Raw genomic sequence first — 19,709 nt, forward strand, 5'->3', positions numbered from 1 at the left:
CCTAAGCTCTCAGGCCCAGTTCATTAAAAGTTAGTGTTTACTTATAGTAGTCTTAATGTTTATTTTACATCATCTTCAATGCTTACTTTCATCATCATTTGATATTTATTTACCGTATACTTAATGCCTACTCTAGTAACCTTAAATGGCTACTTACATCATCCTTGATGCCTACCTACCGTATTCTTGATGCCTGCTTGAGATATCCTAATACCTCACCGAATAAGTATGCAGTACTTATTTTACATTTTTCTTTTAAGAGAATATATAATGGGCCGACCCAATTAACGATGGCCTCTTAAAGTGATCGTCTCTCACAAGAATTTGTGTTATTTATTTTTAAATAAACTAATCTATTAAGTATATATGCTAACATAAGCTCACTCGATTGTTTAGAGGATCAAAGTTTTTTTATAAATGAAGCAATTAGTAATAAAAAAATAGTTGAGTTTATTTGCAACAATTATATTGAATGAATGAGTTTATTTTAAGATAAATAATGGGAGTAGTTACGTTTGTTTTTAACGGATTGATCAAATGTTGATTTAAATTTTATAATTTTCGCTATAAATAGATATATTAATCAAAATATCATTTTAAGTATCATTTACACTATATTTTGATAGTAAATTAGGAAATAAAGAAATGAAAGAAAGGGAACATAAGGAAGGGGTATAGAGGAAAAGTTATCTTGGTTGTTCATAATGGAAAGGAAAAAAAGAAGGAAAACAAGAGTTTTTCCATCTAAAAAATTCCCCAGCAAGTCTTGTATGAGACTATTATTTCACCGTGAGACAGACCCATATAAGCAGTTTAAAGTTAAACTTACATAGTAGTTGCCTAAATCAAAACAGTTTTTTCATTAAATTTTAAGCAATTAAAAATCGGGCCAACTCATATTAAGCCGTCTCACGGTGAGACGGTCTTAATAAAGTAATTGTCAAAATTCCACCTTAGAAGATATTGTATTCTTAACAAAATTTGTCAATAATTTTCCTTAAAACCGCTCATCTCCAAATCTTTCATCTTTTATTTTGTTATCCAAATAAGGAATTTATAATCCCTTGAAATCTCTCTAATTCATTTCCCTCTATTTCTTTTAATCCAAACACGCTCTTAAGGTTTGGAAGCTAATTACCAAATATTGATAATTATAGGATTAAAAGTAGTGGAAAACAAAGTAGCCATGAGAAAATCAATATCCGAGTTAAAAAAACGCAAAATAACTCATAATTTTTTCAACAATTAACAAAATTGAATTTTTTAGTGAAAATCCTTCAGTTTGTGGGTACTTTTTATTTTGACTTGAATACATTACTTTGATTCTTAATTTAGAGGCTATCTTTTATTTCTTTTACTAGGTAGGTATGTTAAAAAAATTCCTCAACATGATACATTTACCCCTCATCATCATTGGTATTTTGCAAATAATTGTTGTTTTGATTTGAAATTTAATTATTGTGACTTCTATGTTATTTGTTTATGACTAATATTTTATTGCTTGCCATATTACCATTGAAATTTCATTAATACATTAGATCAAATAATTTTAAATTTAATAAATTAAAAAATTAAGTATTTAAAATGGTGTAAAATCAGTAAGACAAATTAAAAAAAAAATAATATAAAATAAGAGGCACAGAGGGAAAAAAAAAATTCTTTGTATTTAGAGTATCATGTAATCAAATAAGCTATTGAACCAATAAATAACTTACAGCAAACAATCAACAACTTATAGTAAACAATGAATTGCCAAACACTGTGTTACTTTTCTATTCCATTGATTTTACTATATTGCCATAAAAAAATAAACTTTATATTTCTATTGTAAGAGGATGGGATGTTTGGTGGATGAGTCTTTTGTCAGCTTTTGACTTGAAGTCAAAAAAATGTTTGAAAAATAATTGATTGAAATATTTATTTTCAAGTCAAAGTAAAAAACTTTGTTTTAGGTTTTTTCATTGATTTTTGAGTTGTTGACCCCTTTTTAATAAACAATTAATATATACATAATTTTTCCAAATAGCTACCTAAATAGTTGAATTATACAATTAATTTAAAAGGCAACAAAATCCAAGAAAAAAATTAACAGCCAACAATCAATGACAAATAATTTTTTGCCAAATGGCCGATATAGCATTTTTTTAAAATGAAGAATATACGTAGTTTTATGCAGAAAACTCGGTTGCCCTTGCATGAGACCTGTTGGTTGCAAGGTAGTTTTGAGGTGGTTATAGTGTGTGTAGTATATATAGTTAGTTGTGAGAAGTTGTCTAGCTTACTATCTAAAGTATTATTGTTAAACAAGATAGTTGTCATGATATAATTTGTTATGTTAATTAATTTTAAATACTTAATTTTTTAAATTATTAAATTTAAAATTATTTGATCTAATGTATTAATCAAATTTCAATGGTAATATGGAAAGCAATAAAATATTTATAACACTTTAAGATTTTCTGACGTCATTAATTAAAATTTGAATAACTTTTGGGGATTTTATAATTATATTGAATTAATTTAAAAGTAGTTTTAATAAATTCCTTTCATATACGATCTTAAATATTAACATATATCTATATTAAAAATACAATTACGATCACTAAAATAAAAGGTTCAAATCAAAATTATTATTTTATTTAAATATGTGAGCACGTGAGTTTCTTAGTTAGGCCTCTCAAGAAAACACAGGTAAATAAGTAAATAAACAAAATAAAAAGGATGGGCTAGGGTAACCCTTCCCTCACCTCGCAAAACCCGGCTGCCATCCCTTTCTTCCTCACGTTCCCTCACCCTCACAAACAGCCGGCAGCACACAAGCCCAGCTGCGGTCCTCCTCCGGCAGCAACAGGCTGCAGTGCTCCTCCCCACAACCAGCAGCAGCAGGCTGCACTTCCTCCTCCACGAGCAGCAGCAACCAGCTGCGTTTCCTGCCCAACAACCAGCAGCAGCGGCTGCCACGTGCCGCCTACACCGTGTACTCGGTCATACCCATCACCGTGTGTCACCACCATCCCAAAAATCACTTGTCTCTTCACCCCTTTTTCTGTGGTTTCATCCATTGTAAGCTATCCCTCATTTTCCTAATTGATTAATTTGTTGTTTCTAATTAGAATCTACCATAGTACCATGTTTATGAGTTTTGTTTGATTGTGTATTAGTTTCATTGAATTTGAGTATGAGAAATAGTTAAAGGTATTATCTTTGAATATGGAATAATTAGGGTTTGATTTAGAGTTGAAATTAGTAATAGTGTGGGCTTTTATGTACATCATAGTGGTGAATTAGTTTATTGATTCTTGCTATGGATAATGGTTAAAAGTATTATCTTTGAACATGAAATGATTGGGGTTTGGATTTAGAAAGGAAATTACTAATGATGTGTGTTTTATGCTATATTTTGGTGATAATTGATTAAATAACCTTAAAAGTTATTTTAAGACTTAGTCGATTTGTTATTGTTGTGATAATTATTAATGATGATGATTTTAGTTGACTATGGAAGTGATTGTTGGTTGTTAAATTGGGAATAGTAGTTACTAATTGTTGAGGATTGATCCGGACAACATTGAAATCCCGACAAGTCTTCAACCAAGACCCATCACATACTCGTTTCTAAGTATAACCACTCATAATGCTCAACTAGCATTACAAGTCACTCATAATGCTTCACCTGCATCACGAGTCCACGAGGTAAGCTCCACCTTGAGGTTGTGCACACTTCCACCTTGAGGTTGTGCACACCTCCACCTGTGAGCTCCCTCACACCGCCCCTAAGGGTTTATGCTAATGAATCCAACATAGTAAAGAATTTACCTTTACCTCTGTCTTCATGTACGTGCGTTCCGAATGAAATCTAACCATACTGTGCTTCTCCCGAACATCAAGTACTTGATCGCTAAGCAAACAATCATAGTACACAAAAGCTAACCAAGGTTGATCACAAAGAATCACCACCGAGATCATAACACAATCGAACTCAACGAACACAACCCGAGCTTCAACCGTGTAACAAAGCACCTAACATCATTCCTGTACATAAGAAACACAATAGCTGATCCAAGCAAACCATAGAGAGAACCAATCTCTACCTGCCAGTACCCCCACTCAGGTTGAGTCACAAACCTGCAAATGACACTTCTAGCTTGCGCAAAACAAGTATACATCACAGTATACTTCAAACACCAAACCGTAACTCTAGACATGTAGACCGACTTAGCCTCAAAATGAGGTGATATAAATGAGCTAAGTAACACTACCAGTCTGTACAATAGTTCCCATACTCTGTTCATACATAAAGTCATAGCAAGCCACTGCACCTGCTCACTGTATTCTACAACGTGCTCATAAGTTGGAGGTTCAAGTGACTCAACAAAAGCGGCTACCAACTTTGCCAATCCCACAAGGTTCAATGCATAACCTATCACACTTATAGCAACCAAAACAACACTCCCTACAACCAACCTATCAGACTTGTCGATAACACATATAGGCTTTTCTTGAAACCCTTTATATAAGCGGAATTTTCCTTGTACTGGCTCCTTTAAACTATCCACAGAGATAAAGATAGCATCAGAAATACAGTCAGAGAGAAACCTGGGGCAGCGTCAACACCATCAATCTGGGGTCGAACAGAAATGGATGAGGGGTTAACCTCATACTCCACCTCAAACTCGGTACCACTATCACCATAACCAACAGCTGCAAAATACAGCACAGTACACGAAAGCCCTAACAAGACTCCAAACATGAGATAGCATGAAACCCTACTGAGCCAAACTACACACATACTGGTCACCTCTAATCCCGTGTGTAAACCCCGATCGAACAAACTAATCCAGTATCTACTCAATAACCAAGTACTAGAGAGTATGCATATGACTCCCCCTAACAAGGTTCGATTCGTTAGTCTTGTAACACTGCTCTGCAATGGTGTTATCCCATAGGTATGATGCCACAATATACCTAAAACACAAAACTTAACAAATCCACAAAATGAACTATCCAAAAGTAGCCAATTAACCATTTTACCATACAAGTGATCATGAGCTTCAATGCTAAGCTCACACCCGTGTTTAAACCCAAACACCCAATGCTTGTCATCCTCAATGTAAGCATCCTTGACATATGTAAGACGATTCCTAATGGACAATTCCAGCCCTCTACTCTCACCCATATGACAATGCCTATCCCAAACCGTCATCTCCTGGTGACAAGTAGAAGCCCTAATAACAAAACTAAGCAGCGTAACACCCTGAAGGACATATAGGGATTTCACCTTGATACCCCTAAGTATCAAATCTGAACCCTTAAAGACACTCATTTCCCCATTGCTAAACTCACCCTTAAACCCAAAATTATCTAAGGTCCCAAGCGATATCAAGTTCTTCTCCAATGCAGGAACATGTCTCACCTAAGTCAAAGTAACCCTTCTCCTATCACTAGTCCGAAGTCTCATGGAACCAATATCTACTATTTCACATGGAATACCGTTAGCAACCGTAACTGAAGCCCCAAAACAAGACTCATAAGTATCAAATCAATCCCGACGAGGACTTATATGGAACGAACTACCAGAATCAAGAATCCAGCTATCAACCAAATCACTAGACTCAACACAACTAATCAATGCTAAATATTTTTCCGAATCATAGCTCTTGTTCTGTTTATTTTCGACTACTGTGGCCTGAGATTTATTCTTTATTTCTGGACATTTAGACCTAAAATGTCCTGGTTCCCTACAGTGATAACAAATTATGTTCCTAGTGACCCATTTGTACTAGCACCGTTACTATTGTTAGATCCATTTTTCTTTCTAGAATTTTTACTCGACCTAACAACTAACCCACTGCCATAATCACCATTATCACCCGTCGCCTTTTGACGCAACTCCCTAGTATAAAGTGCTACCTTCACTTCGTCTAGGGTCAACGAGTCTTTGCCAACCACAAAAGACTCCACAAAGTTCTCATAACTATTCGGTAGAGAAACAAGAAATATTAACGCTGCATCCTCATCATCTATCTTAACTTCTAAAATTACGCAAATCTAGTAAAATAGAATTAAGATTTTCTAGATGATCCCTTAATGGCGTACCTGATTGCATCTTAAGGCTAAACAACCGCAGTATCAGTATCAATTTGTTGGTTAAAGATTTTGTCATGTACAATGACTTCAATTTTAACCATAAATCTGCGGTGTTCTCCTGATAAGCAACCTTCGTGATGATATGATCATCAAGACTTAGTAAGATGGTAGAATAAGCCTTCTCTTCTCATCAGTCCATCCGTCTCCAGATCTCGACGTAGACGCCGCACTCTTTGGGATCAACGGACGCCAAATCTGCATCTGCTTTAATAACGCCTTCATCTTAATCGGCCATAGCCCAAAGCTATTCTTCCCATTAAATTTCTCAATCCTTATTGTAGAATCTTCTACCATTGTTTCCCTAAAAAAACTCTTCCTAGGATTAAACCTGAGCTTTTGATGCCAATTCTTGTGCGACAACGGAAGCAAAGATCGAAAACAATAGTGGAAAGCAATAAAGATTCAAACAAACAATAAAAAAATCACACCGAGAAATTAACATGGTTCACTATCAATGTCATAGCTACATCCACCTGCACTGAGAATAAACTTTTCACTTTAAACCGGGAAATTACAAGATGAACGAGAAGCCACAACAATGGTTCTCCAAGCTTTTTCTCTCTTAGTTTTCCTCACTTTGTTTCATGCATCCTCTCCTAATTCTAATTACAAGAGGGGTTTATATAGTATGCTACTTGATAAAAAGAAATTAGGTTAACAATTATAAAGAAACCGGCCCAAAAAACTAAGTAACCGTCAAAACCCACTAGCAAATAAGACGAAACGCATAATCGTCAAAAGCGACGAGTCGTCTTCAGTGAGCAACGACTCGCTGCAAAAAGCGACGAGTCGTCCCCAAAAATCCATAACTCGTGACAAAGATCTGACCCAAAAATGCGACTTCAAAGAGGAAGCCATGACTCGTCGCTTAGCTTCTGACCTCCATCTTCACACGTTCGACTTCAATTCATCTACAACCACGATCAAGACTCGATTCGAGTCACCAATCATCAACAACATTGATTTTGAAGATGTAATATTGAGTTGGATTGTAAAAGTTTGACAAGTTGATTGTGAATCGGAGATATGAAAATAGATGGAATGTGAAATCGTATTTGATATGTTGATTATGAATTAGGGTAATGAAGAGGATTGGAATATAGATTAGTATCTGATGAATTGATTATTAATTAGGATTATCATTGAGTTGGAATGTGAATTGGTTTATGACGAGTTATCGAATAGAGTTATGAAGATGAATTGATGTGTTTGTAATATGAACTAGCTAAATACAAGCCTAAATTTAGAATACTGTGACCAAAACTTTAGAGAAGTATAGGAGGGGCTATGTTTTTTTGCACGGCCATCGCTAATGCTTACATTTGGTTGCACATACCTGGACATGCACTCCTTAGTATTTTTTACTGTAGTTAATTGTTCTATCAATTTCAATGGCCGAAGAAATCTTTCGAATTTTTCTGTGCTCTTTGCTTCCCAACTCCTTATTATTAAGCTCTTGCTTTTGCTAATACCATAGTTCATCAGAAAATAAAAAAGTTGCAGTTAAAATCTTTCTTATTATTCAAGCATTATTTCTATATTAGTTGTTGCATGACATCAACTTACCAAAAAGTTATTTGTTGCTGTAAACCTAGCGTCTTCAAGTTATTTTTTCAAATAGTTCATTTCTTTGATTCATTCCCAAACACTGCAATGACGGCATATTTTGAATGCCTGCTTTTAGCTGTATGGCATTGCCACGTGACACCTTGAAGGAAAAAAGTTCGAAATTGGTATTTGGTGGTTTAGCCCTTTAGACACGTGGAGAGGTTTCACCCTGATAGTTGTAAGGGTGTCATGTTTTCAGGTTGATTCAACAACAAAAGCTGATGAATCAGGGACCATGGCTATTTGAGGAAAATACTTGTATTGATGATCAAAAGATTGTTGTAATAATACAACTAGGCAATAGTCACTTTCACGAGGTGACTTATCTCTCTTGGAACTAATAGCTATGAAATAAAATTAACAAAAGAACAAATACTCTTTCTATGTTCCCCTCCCTATTTTCGTCTACTTAACAACAATGCCAGAGCCTTATTTCTTTCGCCTGCTTGTTACCAATATACTTGATTACTTTTCTTATCTTCCCTCTAACTAGTTGACTGCCTTCTTTTACAACCTTCTCTTAAGTCAATTGACCAGTGCTTTATTTCCAATAACTGATTGTTGCTACTTTATTCCTACAAGCTACTGCTAACCAATTGTTTATGTAGCTTCCATTGTGCCCCGCTTCTAACCAGTTGGCCATTCATGCTCAAAAGTTGTCTCTTAGTAGGATTTTACACCATACGATTGGTTTAAAGGAATCCAGATGCTGAGTTCCTGACTTTCTGTCTTTTATTTTCGTTCTTTGACTCCTTGATTCTATCTGTTATTTCCTTTCTAATTATATTTTTTCTCTCTTATCTAATCACTCAGATATTTTCTTGTTTTTCTTTCCCATTGACATTGCACCATGGTTTTTAGATTATTTAGCTACAGCAGATGAGAAGATCAACAACTGAAGTGCCAGTGGTAACGTAGGTGTATATGTTTCATGGTTTTATTCCGGCTTATGCGTCTAGAAACTAGAAGCTTAGTTTCAGAGTACTTAGACAGGGTATCTTATTCGATGAAAAGTGAAGATAGAACTGATGGCTGGAGTTTCAATATAGACGTTTATTTTGTATACTAGTTTACTATACCTTTTTATTGGTCATACAGAATTTTGTATGTTTAATTAATTCGTCTTAAAATGGACAGGTTGTTTTTACAATTATGGTTGTTAATGTCAATTGCATGCTCGTATGAGACACTTTTTTCGGTTACTCATGTTAGGTGAAGTTTCTATTGTACTGGTTCCATCATGTTCTCTTATGACACAGCATCCACTTAAATATGTCCGTAGTTTTCTTATAGACCTCATTGTTTTAGCTCTCAATTTTTTTTAAATAACATGCAGCTGATAATATCATTCCATTTCCTTGATACACTTTCCAGACAAGGATATGCTAGCCGACAATTTTAACAATGACGAGAAATACATACTTAGAAGGCTCGAGATCACCGACAAAAAGAAGGGTTTCATAGAGCTGTTACAACAACTGACAGTTTGTGACTCAGTCTCAGACAAGGATTTTGAGGACAGATTTGAAGAGCTTGTATCGGAGGGAGATAATCATGTTATATGTGTAATAGAAGATGGTAACACAGGAAAGATCGTAGCTACGGGAAGTGTATTTATCGAGAAGAAATTTATCAGAAATTGTGGCAAGGTTGGCCACATCGAAGATGTAGTCGTGGATGCTAGCACACGTGGGATGAACTTTGGCAAGAAAGTTGTTGAGTTCCTTACTCAACATGCAAACTCAATGGGATGCTACAAGGTTATTCTTGATTGTTCTGCTGAGAACAGAGTGTTCTATGAGAAATGTGGATACAAGCAAAATCAAATTCAAATGGTCAAGTATTTCTCTTAGTTTAAAGTTTTTTTTCGTTTTAATTCTGGCTTAAAAGTCCTATGGTTTTGTTTAATGTATAAGTACTACGTATGTTAACTAAGATTAGAGTCTGTTTGACAAAGGATTATTTGCTGTCACCTCTCAAGAAATCGACATTTCTTCTGTTCTTTGATTTTACTATTTATGGTTTATATTGTCCCAACAAATACATATTAATATATACATTTTCATTATTATAGAAAAATAATGAGAATGCATATGAGATGAAAAGAGTGCAAAAGAAAAGCTATCATCTTTTAAGAAGACTTAATGTTTGTGGTTGAGAGGAGAAGAGAGAAAGTAACGAAGTAAATACTAAAACAATAACCAAATCTCAAAAACTATTAATTTTCTTTGTGATTGAAAGTAAACCATCTTGTAGGTGATTTAAATGTCTTGCAGCCTTCACGAAAATGAGTGGAAAGCTACAAGTATTTTTTAGACTATCTAGTTATTTTTTTAATTTACTGAGAATTTTTTTTTTAGTTGAACTCAAGAATTTTATTTAGTTTTGAATAAGAGGTTGAGGTTGTTTTACCTCTATTAGTAATTTAACTATTTAAGTTTTTCTTTGGTATTACTATGTTTTTATGTTTTTTATTTTCATAGTCATGTAATACATGTCTTATATGAATATAAATTGGTTAAATTTATATAATGATTTTTAAAACTGATAATTAAAAAGTGAAAACTGATAATTAAAATTGATAACTAAAAACTAAAAACAAAAAGCGGTAACATATAGATCCTAAGAACATTTTTGGTAGGAGGGATTAAATGATGGAAATGAAATTAAAAATCCTCAATTTTGGATATGCTTGGTTCATGAGACTGAGATCAAAATTAAGTATGATAATAAGATAGAATATTAATCTATTTCCATTTAACTATTATTAAAGGGCTGATAATAGAGATAAAGATGTCAACGGGCTTTAGACCTAGCCCAGATCCTAGACCTGACCCGAATCCGTGGACCGAGTTGGTTTTGACGGATGTAAGCCCTATTTTTTGACCCATCGGAATCTAAATAATAATTAAAAGATTCGGATACGAGTCTAAAAAATAGCCGAATCTGATTATGTAGATTAAGAATTCTGTTTGACCTCAAAATCACATGACAATACTACTATTTGCATTTCATTGGGTATTATGTAGTGCTAATTTGCAAAGATTAATAACCACAAAATTGAAACGCAGATCTCAATGCAATCCTACCAAAATCTTTTAAAACTCTCACAAAGAATAATAGTGTAAACACCAAATTGGTTAGCCTAGCAGACATGCTCTAATAAAGCGGATACAAACACAATAACCAATGCTGTTAATGTGGGGCCCACACCGGTTGAAGAATGAAGACAGACAATAAACTTTATTTTTTAAATTTTGAATAAATCAAATTTTAAAAACCATCGCCGAAAATCCTCTCACTTTCATCGCCGTATATTTACCCTATCACCGGTTTCTCTCCCTTTCCACTTTCTCCTTCCTTCATTGTTCTTCCAAAGAGAGAGAAACCAAACCTTCGAAACCCTAGCTATGGTGGAGCTTTAATCTTCTCATATTCATTTCGCAATTTTCATTCATCAATCTACATTTTGATTACGACCGTCAATGGGAAATTCCACGTCTTATTTTTCAATTTCGATTTTGACGGTTTTCTTCACTGCTAGGGTTTCGATTACTTCACGATCGCAGATCGCTCGCGATCCTCCATAATAAACCAGGCGGTCGTTTAATTCTTTCGTTAATTAATTAATTGATTAATCCAGTCTTTATTGTTGATTAATATTGTTTTTTGGTAGTTTAAGTAATTATTGTTGTTGCTGTGGAGAAGATATTATAAATTTTATGGCGGGGATGGAGAGTTTGCGGAGGTGTTTGAAAACGGTGTTTTTCATGTTAGCAATGGTGGCGTCATTATTGGTACAGTGCTTGCCGTTGTTGGTAGCCGTTGGAGATGTGTTGGTACCTTGTATTTTGGTTTCCAGCTTCACCTGTTTTAGATGCTATGGTTTTAAACAACATCTTCATCGATACGCTTTCAAAAGCTCGCTTATTGATATCCCTCTCGTTTCTGTACTCAGATCTCTCCTGATTACTTGTATGTCTAATGTCATTATTTTCTCTCTAATTTATTGCTACTTAGATTTAATGTTTCCCGTATGGTTGTGTGTATCCCACTCTCTTTATCCTGCCTAGGCGAGAGCCAGCTATTGGCATTGGGGCTTGGGGGTAATGTAATATCGTTGTAAGAGTATGTTTTTAGTCGGTTGCTTAGAATTTAATACTTTTTTCCAATTATTGACTTGGTTTACAGCATTTAATTGCTGGGATAAAGGTGAAATGGAGAATAGCTGCCCTGTGAAATTTATTGTGCATTTTGGTGTTTGAAACTTTGAATGCATGTTACCTGTGTAGTCTAGTCGCCTTTTTCCTGGGCTTTTTTTTAATAAGAAAAAGAAATAAGAAAGACCAGAGGGATGAGAAATAAAATAGTTTTTTGAGGATTAGGTTGGATATAGCATGATTGCAATTCTTTTTTAAACATATATTCAATGTTCTCTAATTGTATTTTTAGTTGCCATATTTTTTTTTTCATGTACTTTAAATGTGAACTTTTTCCCTGTTATTACTAACCTAATATTCTTGTTTCTTTTGTTTTGTTGGTTAGTTGCCTTTAATGGGGTATGGTGGGGATTGTTTTGGCTCTTTGTTGTGTTAGAAGAGTTGAATTCTGCTATTTGTCCATATTCTGTATGTGTTCATTGGCTAATTTGGATAATGCAGCATTCATGTTTTGATTGAAAGGTTCCATTTCGACATTTAGATTTGGACTGGATCTATGGTTAAATATGTGTAGTGGTGACTGTGGCATTCCTAGCCTATTTCTGTCTTTGTTCATCTCTTATTCAAAACCACATATGGTATATTGGCTTTTTACTAAATCACGGGAGAGGAAAATTGACAATTTCATGTATTAGCACAAGTATTTTCTCCGGTGATGGAAAAACAAATATTTGGAAGATGGGTGGAACTATATGCAATATACATATATGTGAACAAACTCATTTTCTATCAATAAGAGACTTAATTCATCATGGCAGGTGTATATTCTCTCTCTGATGCTCCTGCTCTTTCTCATGGACCATATCTTGGAATAGTGACACTATGCTCCCTTTCTTCTGTTCTCCTCCTATCAGTGAAGGCCTGTGTTTTTTCTGCAAATTTCTCAATGGAAGGTGAAGCTTCACATTCTATATCAAGGCATATACTCCATTTAAAAAAGTCTTGGGGAATGCCTGTTATGTTTTTGTCATCTGTAGTTCTTGCTCTTGGCCATATGGTGATTGCCTACCGTATTTGCTGCAAGGCAAGGAGGAAGCTTCTATTTCATCGTGTTGACCCGGAGATGGTAGGTCTTACAGTAGTTTCATCCTTCTGCTGTTTATTTTTGACCATCTTGGACTTTGTTTATTGAGTCTGATATTGTTGTTCCCGACCACAATAACAGCTTATTGGGTCATTTTCTTCCTGTAGTAGCTGTTATCAAAGCATTATTCTGGTGCAGTACTGACACGTTTGAAAATTTGATAGTTTCCGCTGTATACTGAAGTGTGATAATCTTGCTGGCAGGTTCTGTCCTGCAAAAGTTTGCTTTCTTCCTATCAGAAGCTTCCACGGTCTCCTGTCCCGTCCACAGCAAAGACTCTCTCTAAAAGTGACAATGAGACGAGGAGGAAACTTTATGGTCTTGCTCGTTATGAAGGTGTCTTGCCGGTCAGATTACTTGCTGAGATTGACAGTCTATTCACAACTTGTGGAGGGTTTACACTGCATTATAAGATTAGTATGCCTTGCTCTCCTCCTCGCTCCTTATCATCCACAACCTTCGTCGAACCCAGTAGAAGCTGCAGTCCCGAGCTGTGCGTTGATTGGGTGAAAGTAGATCGGCCTATGAGTGCTCTAACAAAACCCCAACATAACCTGTCAAGAAGCTACAGTAATCAATTCTATTCATCTTCTTTATTTGACCCATTGCTAGAAAATTTGGGATGTTCTTCTGTTTCGTCGGATGGAATTCCTCTATTCAGCCTTGATGCTCTGGATGACAAGGATGATGTATGTGATTTGAGCCCTTTAAAACTGGATATAGAGGCTAATGGTGAGTGTGGTATCGTCCTGGTGCATGGATTTGGTGGTGGAGTTTTCTCATGGAGGCATGTGATGAGTACACTGGCAAGCCAAGTAGGTTGCCCTGTAGCAGCATTTGATCGTCCTGGGTGGGGTTTGACTCCCAGGATAGAAAGGAAGCATTGGGAAAATAAACAATTGCCGAATCCCTACAGGCTTGATACTCAGGTACAAGTTTTACTGAGGCTGTCTTCTTGTTCTAACTTCTATTAACTGATACAGATTTCTGTAAATGAATGACTTGCAAATAGAGTATTGAATGTGTTATCCCAGCCTTTTGTCTTTCCTATCTCATGCTAATTTTCATGGTGATTTTTTTTTTTGTCTTAAACTTGCTAATATATCTGTGATGGCTTGATATGGATGTTCACATGGAAATGAGAGCCGTCTTTTGCATCTTTAGTACCCAGTCTTATACTCTGTTATGTGGTTATTTTTGTCACTTGCCGCAACATTTCTATTTTAATTTTCTGTATTTGTCATTTGCTATTCTTTTTTTAAGAAATAATTTTACAAAACCTGGTTGTTAAATGTACAACCTTTCTAGCTTTTTTCAAAAGCATGCCAACATATTTTTTATAGCACATTTTGTTTACCTGTTTATATCCAGCCATGGTTCTTTCCATATCTGATTTTATAGGTACAGAGTTTGCTTTGCTAGTTTTGTAGTGTGACTCTCAATTTATGATTTTTGAGCACTTCATATATCTGCTTGGTTGGTGGCATATCATTGTGATAGGAAGTTCTCAAATTATGAACACTAGATAGTCCTTCCGTCCCTATGAGAATGCACCCAACTTATATTAGGTGAAATTTAGTGGAAAGTAAAATTTGGTTGAAGGATAAGACGAAAAAACAAGTGGATGATAGAAATGAGTGGTTAAGGTGGAGAGAGAAAATAAGTTTGTGGATAAGATTTAAAGAAAAAAAGTGGGGTGATTGCCAAAAAAAGAAAAGGTGCAAAATGAGTGGGACAAACAAAAATGAAAAGAGGTGCAAATTAAAAGGGACAGAGGAGTATGTATTAATGGAATTCATCTATCTGCAAGAGCATGGTATTATCAAGTCTTTCTCAACAATGGCAAAGCCTTAATCCTAAAGCCCTTTTATTTTATCATGTAAAAAGTATTGGATCTTTTTTTTTTTTTTCTAATTTAATCCTCATTCCTCCTTTATCTGAACTAGAAAATTTTTCATACAGCATATGTACCACTTGTACAATGATGACATGGTACATCCTTCCAATTAAAACATGACAATTCAGAAAACCGAAAAGTTAGTAGGGATGGGAGAGAAAGTGAAAGAGAAGAGTCTTAAAATGGGTTCTTCATCTTCTTTCAATTGAAGAAGGGAAAAGTAATGCTGAATATGATGTGACTGTTTTGATGTGGCAATTTGACTTGTTTATTAAGTGGTTGACTCCTTGTACCAACTGTCAAATATGACGTGGCACAATTGTTGCATAGTAAATTTTGTGTATCTGAACCAGGATGTCTGGATGCCATCTCTTCTGTAATAGGTTCACCCTTGCAAATTTAACTTTTTCTTCCTGATATATTGCTTGCTGAAATAAAATTTTCTTTCTATGTTTTTTTGTATCATGTAAAGTCACCTGTCTCTTTTTTGATGTTATCTCAACTTTTTTAATCCGCAGCATCTTTCAGCTTGAAAAATATAATGTCTTTTGTTGACACTATGTTCGTTTCTATTTCAGGTGGACCTACTTATTTCATTTTGTTCTGAAATGGGGTTTTCTTCGGTGATACTTGTTGGGCATGATGATGGTGGCTTGCTTGCATTAAGGGCAGCAGAAAGAGTAAACATATCTGGGAGTTCTGCAAATGTATGTAATACTTGCTAGTTCTTTGGATAGTTTGAGTTGATTCTTATCTGACGCTTAGTTCTATGTTCTTTAATGTTTTTGTCCCATAGTTACTTCTAATTTTGACCTTTTATTCAAAAAAGTTTTCTAGAGTTAGCTGTTGTCATCGTTCATAGCATATTATACCTTTCTTGTCACACAGTTGAACAAAAACCAAAATTGTAGTTGTTTTTTAACTGCTGCCTGTGTTCTATATTAAAATGATATTTAAATGTTAGTTGTATTCTGGATCTGCTGTGAGCAACAGCAATATCAGCCACTTGTGTAATTGGGTTCTCCAGAACAAGTACAATTATGTCAGGAGTGACAAAGTCCCAATTTCCTGGTGCAATAGGTAAAAATTAAGATCACAGAAAGAAGGAATTGCGCATAATTGAAGGTTTTTTTAATCCATGACGGATCGAATTAGAATCTATAAAGGCTTCTGTTTAGCCAAATATCATTTGTTGCTGTTCTTCTGAAATAAATGTTGGATGATTCTTAAAATGTACTAATTGCAAAATTGGAAGGTTGGAAAATTTGGAAGTGGCATACAATAGCTTGAAAAATTGAATTGGCAGAGTAGAAGGTTTTAAGCCAGTAAGAGGAGTATAGTGATTATAATCTGACCAAGTTGTGTTTGAACTTTATTTTGACTTCACGGTGCTCAGTAAAGCTGTTTGTTTTATAGTTATTGAATAGTTATGTATGAATCTAGACTCCTATAATATTATTAGATATGATTGGTGAATTTCAAATGCTTTGGTCCACTTAATCTAAGAACATGTGAAATGTTCTTTTGGGGGTAAAGGAATACCAAGTGCAAACATTTTTTTGTGTTCATTTTTAGCATGGCTTGTTGGAAGATTCTTGCAAAATTGGAAGGTTGAAAAATTTGGAAGTGGTATACAATACCAAGTGGATTTGTTAAACTCAATTTTCAAACTGAAGTTATGAGTTCCATTTCGCTGGGTTTTAGAACTTCTACAAAATGGCAGTATTTCTCACTCCTAAAAGCTCGGGTTTAGGAAAATGCACTTTAGCTGCTGTTATAGGACTGTCATCATTTCATCCATTTTTCTTATGGGGGAAGTGTTGGGGGAGCTTGATATTTATTTTGTTTGATTTTATAGGAGTAATTAAAAATACTGCCTATATATTGAATCTTCTATCATTTCTGAAGGAGCCCTTTCTTTGTGCCACACTAGAATGATGCTTAATAAGTTCAATTGCTATGTTAAGATTGTAGCAATTACATTTAGATCAAATAGCGTTTTTAACTCTGCTTTATGCTGTGCTTTCCGGTAAGAGCTTTTTTAGAATGCTCCTAAACAGAAATTGTCTGATCCGTCAGGTTGCTGTCAATGCTGTGGTTTTGCTGAATGCAGAGTTCTCCAGAGATGTAGTTCCTTCCTTTGCAAGAATACTTTTGCGTACTTCATTGGGGAAGAAACAGTTAGTTCAGCCACTACTCAGAACAGAAATTACACAAGTGGTTAATCGGCGTGCATGGTATGATGCTACCAAGCTGACAACAGAAGTCTTGAACCTGTACAAGGTATGATTTAGCTTGTATAGTTCTACTAAATAGTAACCTTTATATGTATGTTTTAATTGAAAGAAATCAAGAAGTTTTTATAAATGATAAAAAAATTATTAGAAAGATATTTATAGTTTATTTTCTAATGTATTAAATGTTATATTTGAGAAGTTAAAATAATAATCATTATAGATAATAATAATAATAATAGTGTAGTTATGGATGATAGTAAAGTCAAAATTAGTAAATATGATAATAATGACGACCATCATTAGATTTTGGAGGGAAATTTTTTCATTAGAATATGACAAATATGCACTTTTGGGTGAATTTTTTTTGTTTTAGAATAGTTAAGTTATATTGATAGACAAATGTCAGGCCCATAATTCCATAATGCCATGTATGGTAACAATAATTTCATTTGGAAATTTAGAATTGGCTCAAATTTATTGTTTGGCAAATCAAAAATTCTCAAATTTGGATTTGGATCAAATTCCACCATTGTTTTTAAAGTAATTAAAGTTGAGAATTTGAGAATGACTACCCAAACCTTGTCATTCTCAAATTCTTCATTTATGATTTCATAATTGATATTCATAATTTGAAATGAAATACTCGTAACCAAACACTACATAAAAGAGTTGCATTTTGTGAAAAATCTAACATTTTCACATGAAATTAATTATTAACGTGTGATGTCTTCTATCAGGCACCTCTGTGTGTGGAAGGTTGGGATGAGGCACTACATGAAATTGGTAAGCTTTCTGGTGAAACAGTTCTACCATCGGAAAGAGCATCATCACTGGTGAAAGCAGTCCAAGATTTGCCCATATTGGTTGTCACTGGAGCTGAAGATGCACTTGTGCCTTTAAGATCTGCTCAAACTATGGCTTCTAAATTTGTAGATTCTGTAAGTATTTTGTTTGCCTTGCTGTTTAGAAAGCTATGTAGATACTTTTATTTGTTCCGTGTTCTTAACTGCTTCGACATTCCCTGTCCAAAGTGGTGGGGTTGTAACTTGGGAGTTGGTAGTCTATAGATTGAGCACTCCCCCCCCCCCCCCCCCCCCTCCCCCCCTCCCCCCTTTAGGTGATTTGTGAAGGCTTTTAGTCAAAATTTGTGAGAATAAGCCGAACAAGTGCTTGAAAATTCGACAAAACAGCTGGAAGATTTCGTTTAATTGATACTTTAAGTAGTTCTAAGTCTCCTTTTAGAAACTTTAGCTTTTGTTTCAATTACAAAATGTGTTAAGGACATGCTTGAATAGATGCTTAATTTGCCTTTTACTTCTACAGAGATTAGTTGCGATATCAGGATGTGGCCATCTCCCACACGAGGAATGCCCCAAGGCTTTGCTTGCAGCTGTGTCTCCTTTCATTTGCCAAGTTCTATGTGGGACTCAAAGGGTAGGTCCATGGGCAAATTTTTCACTTGCTAGTAGCAATTGCGAAGAAGGAACTTTGAGAAGTTGAGGTGAGGAAAAAGTGATCTTATGTTTTCACTCCTATTTTTTCCAAATTCAGAAGAACTTGGTGTATCCTAAAGGAAAAGAAATTGGATTATCTGGTTTTCCTCCTCCATTTCGCACATCCATAATCTCATGAAGGAAAATGGAAGAACATTCACTGTCCTACAATCCTTTTCTAAAAATCCTTGTATCCAAACACAGTGTCAGCATTGATTTGGAGGATAATCCTCTTCCTTTGGGCAGCCTGCCTTCAGCATTGACAGTGAAGTACTGAAGTGTGTTCCTCTTTCCTCGATTGTAGTATAACAAGGTTTGAACTTCACTTTAAACTCGAAGGAGTCGTAGTTATTGGTGGAGCTCTATGTAAATTCTTGATGTTTTTTTGAAATATTTTTAATTAGAAGGTTGTTAAGGTGTAAGATTGTTGTTGGTTGTTGGTTGTTAGTTGTTGGCTACCAAAGGGTTAGACAATGACGGAAGTTGTACACATCATTTTACAGTCCTAGAGTTTAAAGAAAATTTTGTTCATCTTTTCCTGAATTTATTGCAGTGTATTGTTCTTTGACGTTCAGTTTGTAATTATTGACCTTTTTGTTGAATTTTTTTGTTTTTACGTCCTAAAGTTGAGATGTGCTTCCCAGTTCCTACTTTGAGGTGTTAAGAAAAGGCTCAAACTAATGATCTTTTAGTCAGTTGTTAATGGAGATATTAATTAAAGTTTGTTGAATTTATAGTTGTACAAATGATGGTCTAATTTTCTAAATCGTAATCTAACTAAAATCTAGGTTGTGTTATTCTACGTAACCTGAATTCTAATTCCATATCATACAGACCAGTTTTTTTGTGATTGATACACGAAGCTGATCAGAAAAACTAGTTTTGTATGATGTCGAATTGTTAATGTAATATCACTTTATTTAGTTTTGTATTAGCTTTTAATACTAAGATATTGTATCGAACTAGACCAAATTATTTCAATACAATTTCATTTGGTTCTCGTGGAAGGCTATTATTTCTATC

General features: G+C 34.7%; 2 protein-coding genes across 4 annotated transcripts; both read left to right on the top strand.

Moving 5' to 3' along the window:
* The first annotated feature begins 2,707 nt into the window (after positions 1 to 2,707).
* On the top strand, positions 2,708 to 9,757 carry LOC130822191 (glucosamine 6-phosphate N-acetyltransferase). 3 transcript variants are annotated; one of them, XM_057687643.1, is made up of 3 exons: positions 2,708 to 3,063; positions 7,955 to 8,072; positions 9,130 to 9,757. In XM_057687643.1, the coding sequence occupies exon 3, from the start codon at positions 9,138 to 9,140 to the stop codon at positions 9,606 to 9,608; it is 471 nt and encodes a 156-aa protein (XP_057543626.1). In that variant the 5' UTR covers positions 2,708 to 3,063; positions 7,955 to 8,072; positions 9,130 to 9,137; the 3' UTR covers positions 9,609 to 9,757. The 3 variants fall into 3 exon arrangements, with proteins under 3 accessions (XP_057543626.1, XP_057543625.1, XP_057543624.1); XM_057687642.1 differs by lacking the exon at positions 7,955 to 8,072 and having other exon boundaries at positions 9,092 to 9,757; XM_057687641.1 differs by lacking the exon at positions 7,955 to 8,072 and having other exon boundaries at positions 2,710 to 3,063.
* Positions 9,758 to 10,893: 1,136 nt separating this feature from the next.
* LOC130815412 (uncharacterized) lies at positions 10,894 to 19,314 on the top strand. The gene is made up of 7 exons (XM_057681878.1): positions 10,894 to 11,730; positions 12,734 to 13,041; positions 13,263 to 13,988; positions 15,535 to 15,663; positions 17,036 to 17,239; positions 17,931 to 18,131; positions 18,517 to 19,314. Exons 1-7 carry the CDS (start codon positions 11,478 to 11,480, stop codon positions 18,691 to 18,693), a joined length of 1,998 nt encoding a protein of 665 aa, XP_057537861.1. The 5' UTR covers positions 10,894 to 11,477; the 3' UTR covers positions 18,694 to 19,314.
* Positions 19,315 to 19,709: the final 395 nt, after the last annotated feature.

The sequence above is a fragment of the Amaranthus tricolor genome, chromosome 1 (assembly GCF_026212465.1).
Source record: "Amaranthus tricolor cultivar Red isolate AtriRed21 chromosome 1, ASM2621246v1, whole genome shotgun sequence".
NCBI lineage: Eukaryota > Viridiplantae > Streptophyta > Magnoliopsida > Caryophyllales > Amaranthaceae > Amaranthus > Amaranthus tricolor.

What these genes read in the sequence shown, in the direction of transcription:
- LOC130815412 (XM_057681878.1), top strand. Translation starts at nt 11,478, where the DNA reads ATGGCGGGGATGGAGAGTTTGCGGAGGTGTTTGAAAACGGTGTTTTTC. An exon ending in CAGATCTCTCCTGATTACTT is followed by an intron (nt 11,731 to 12,733) that starts GTATGTCTAATG and finishes TCATCATGGCAG; the next exon opens with GTGTATATTCTCTCTCTGAT. An exon ending in CTTCTAAATTTGTAGATTCT is followed by an intron (nt 18,132 to 18,516) that starts GTAAGTATTTTG and finishes TTACTTCTACAG; the next exon opens with AGATTAGTTGCGATATCAGG.
- LOC130822191 (XM_057687643.1), top strand. Translation starts at nt 9,138, where the DNA reads ATGCTAGCCGACAATTTTAACAATGACGAGAAATACATACTTAGAAGG.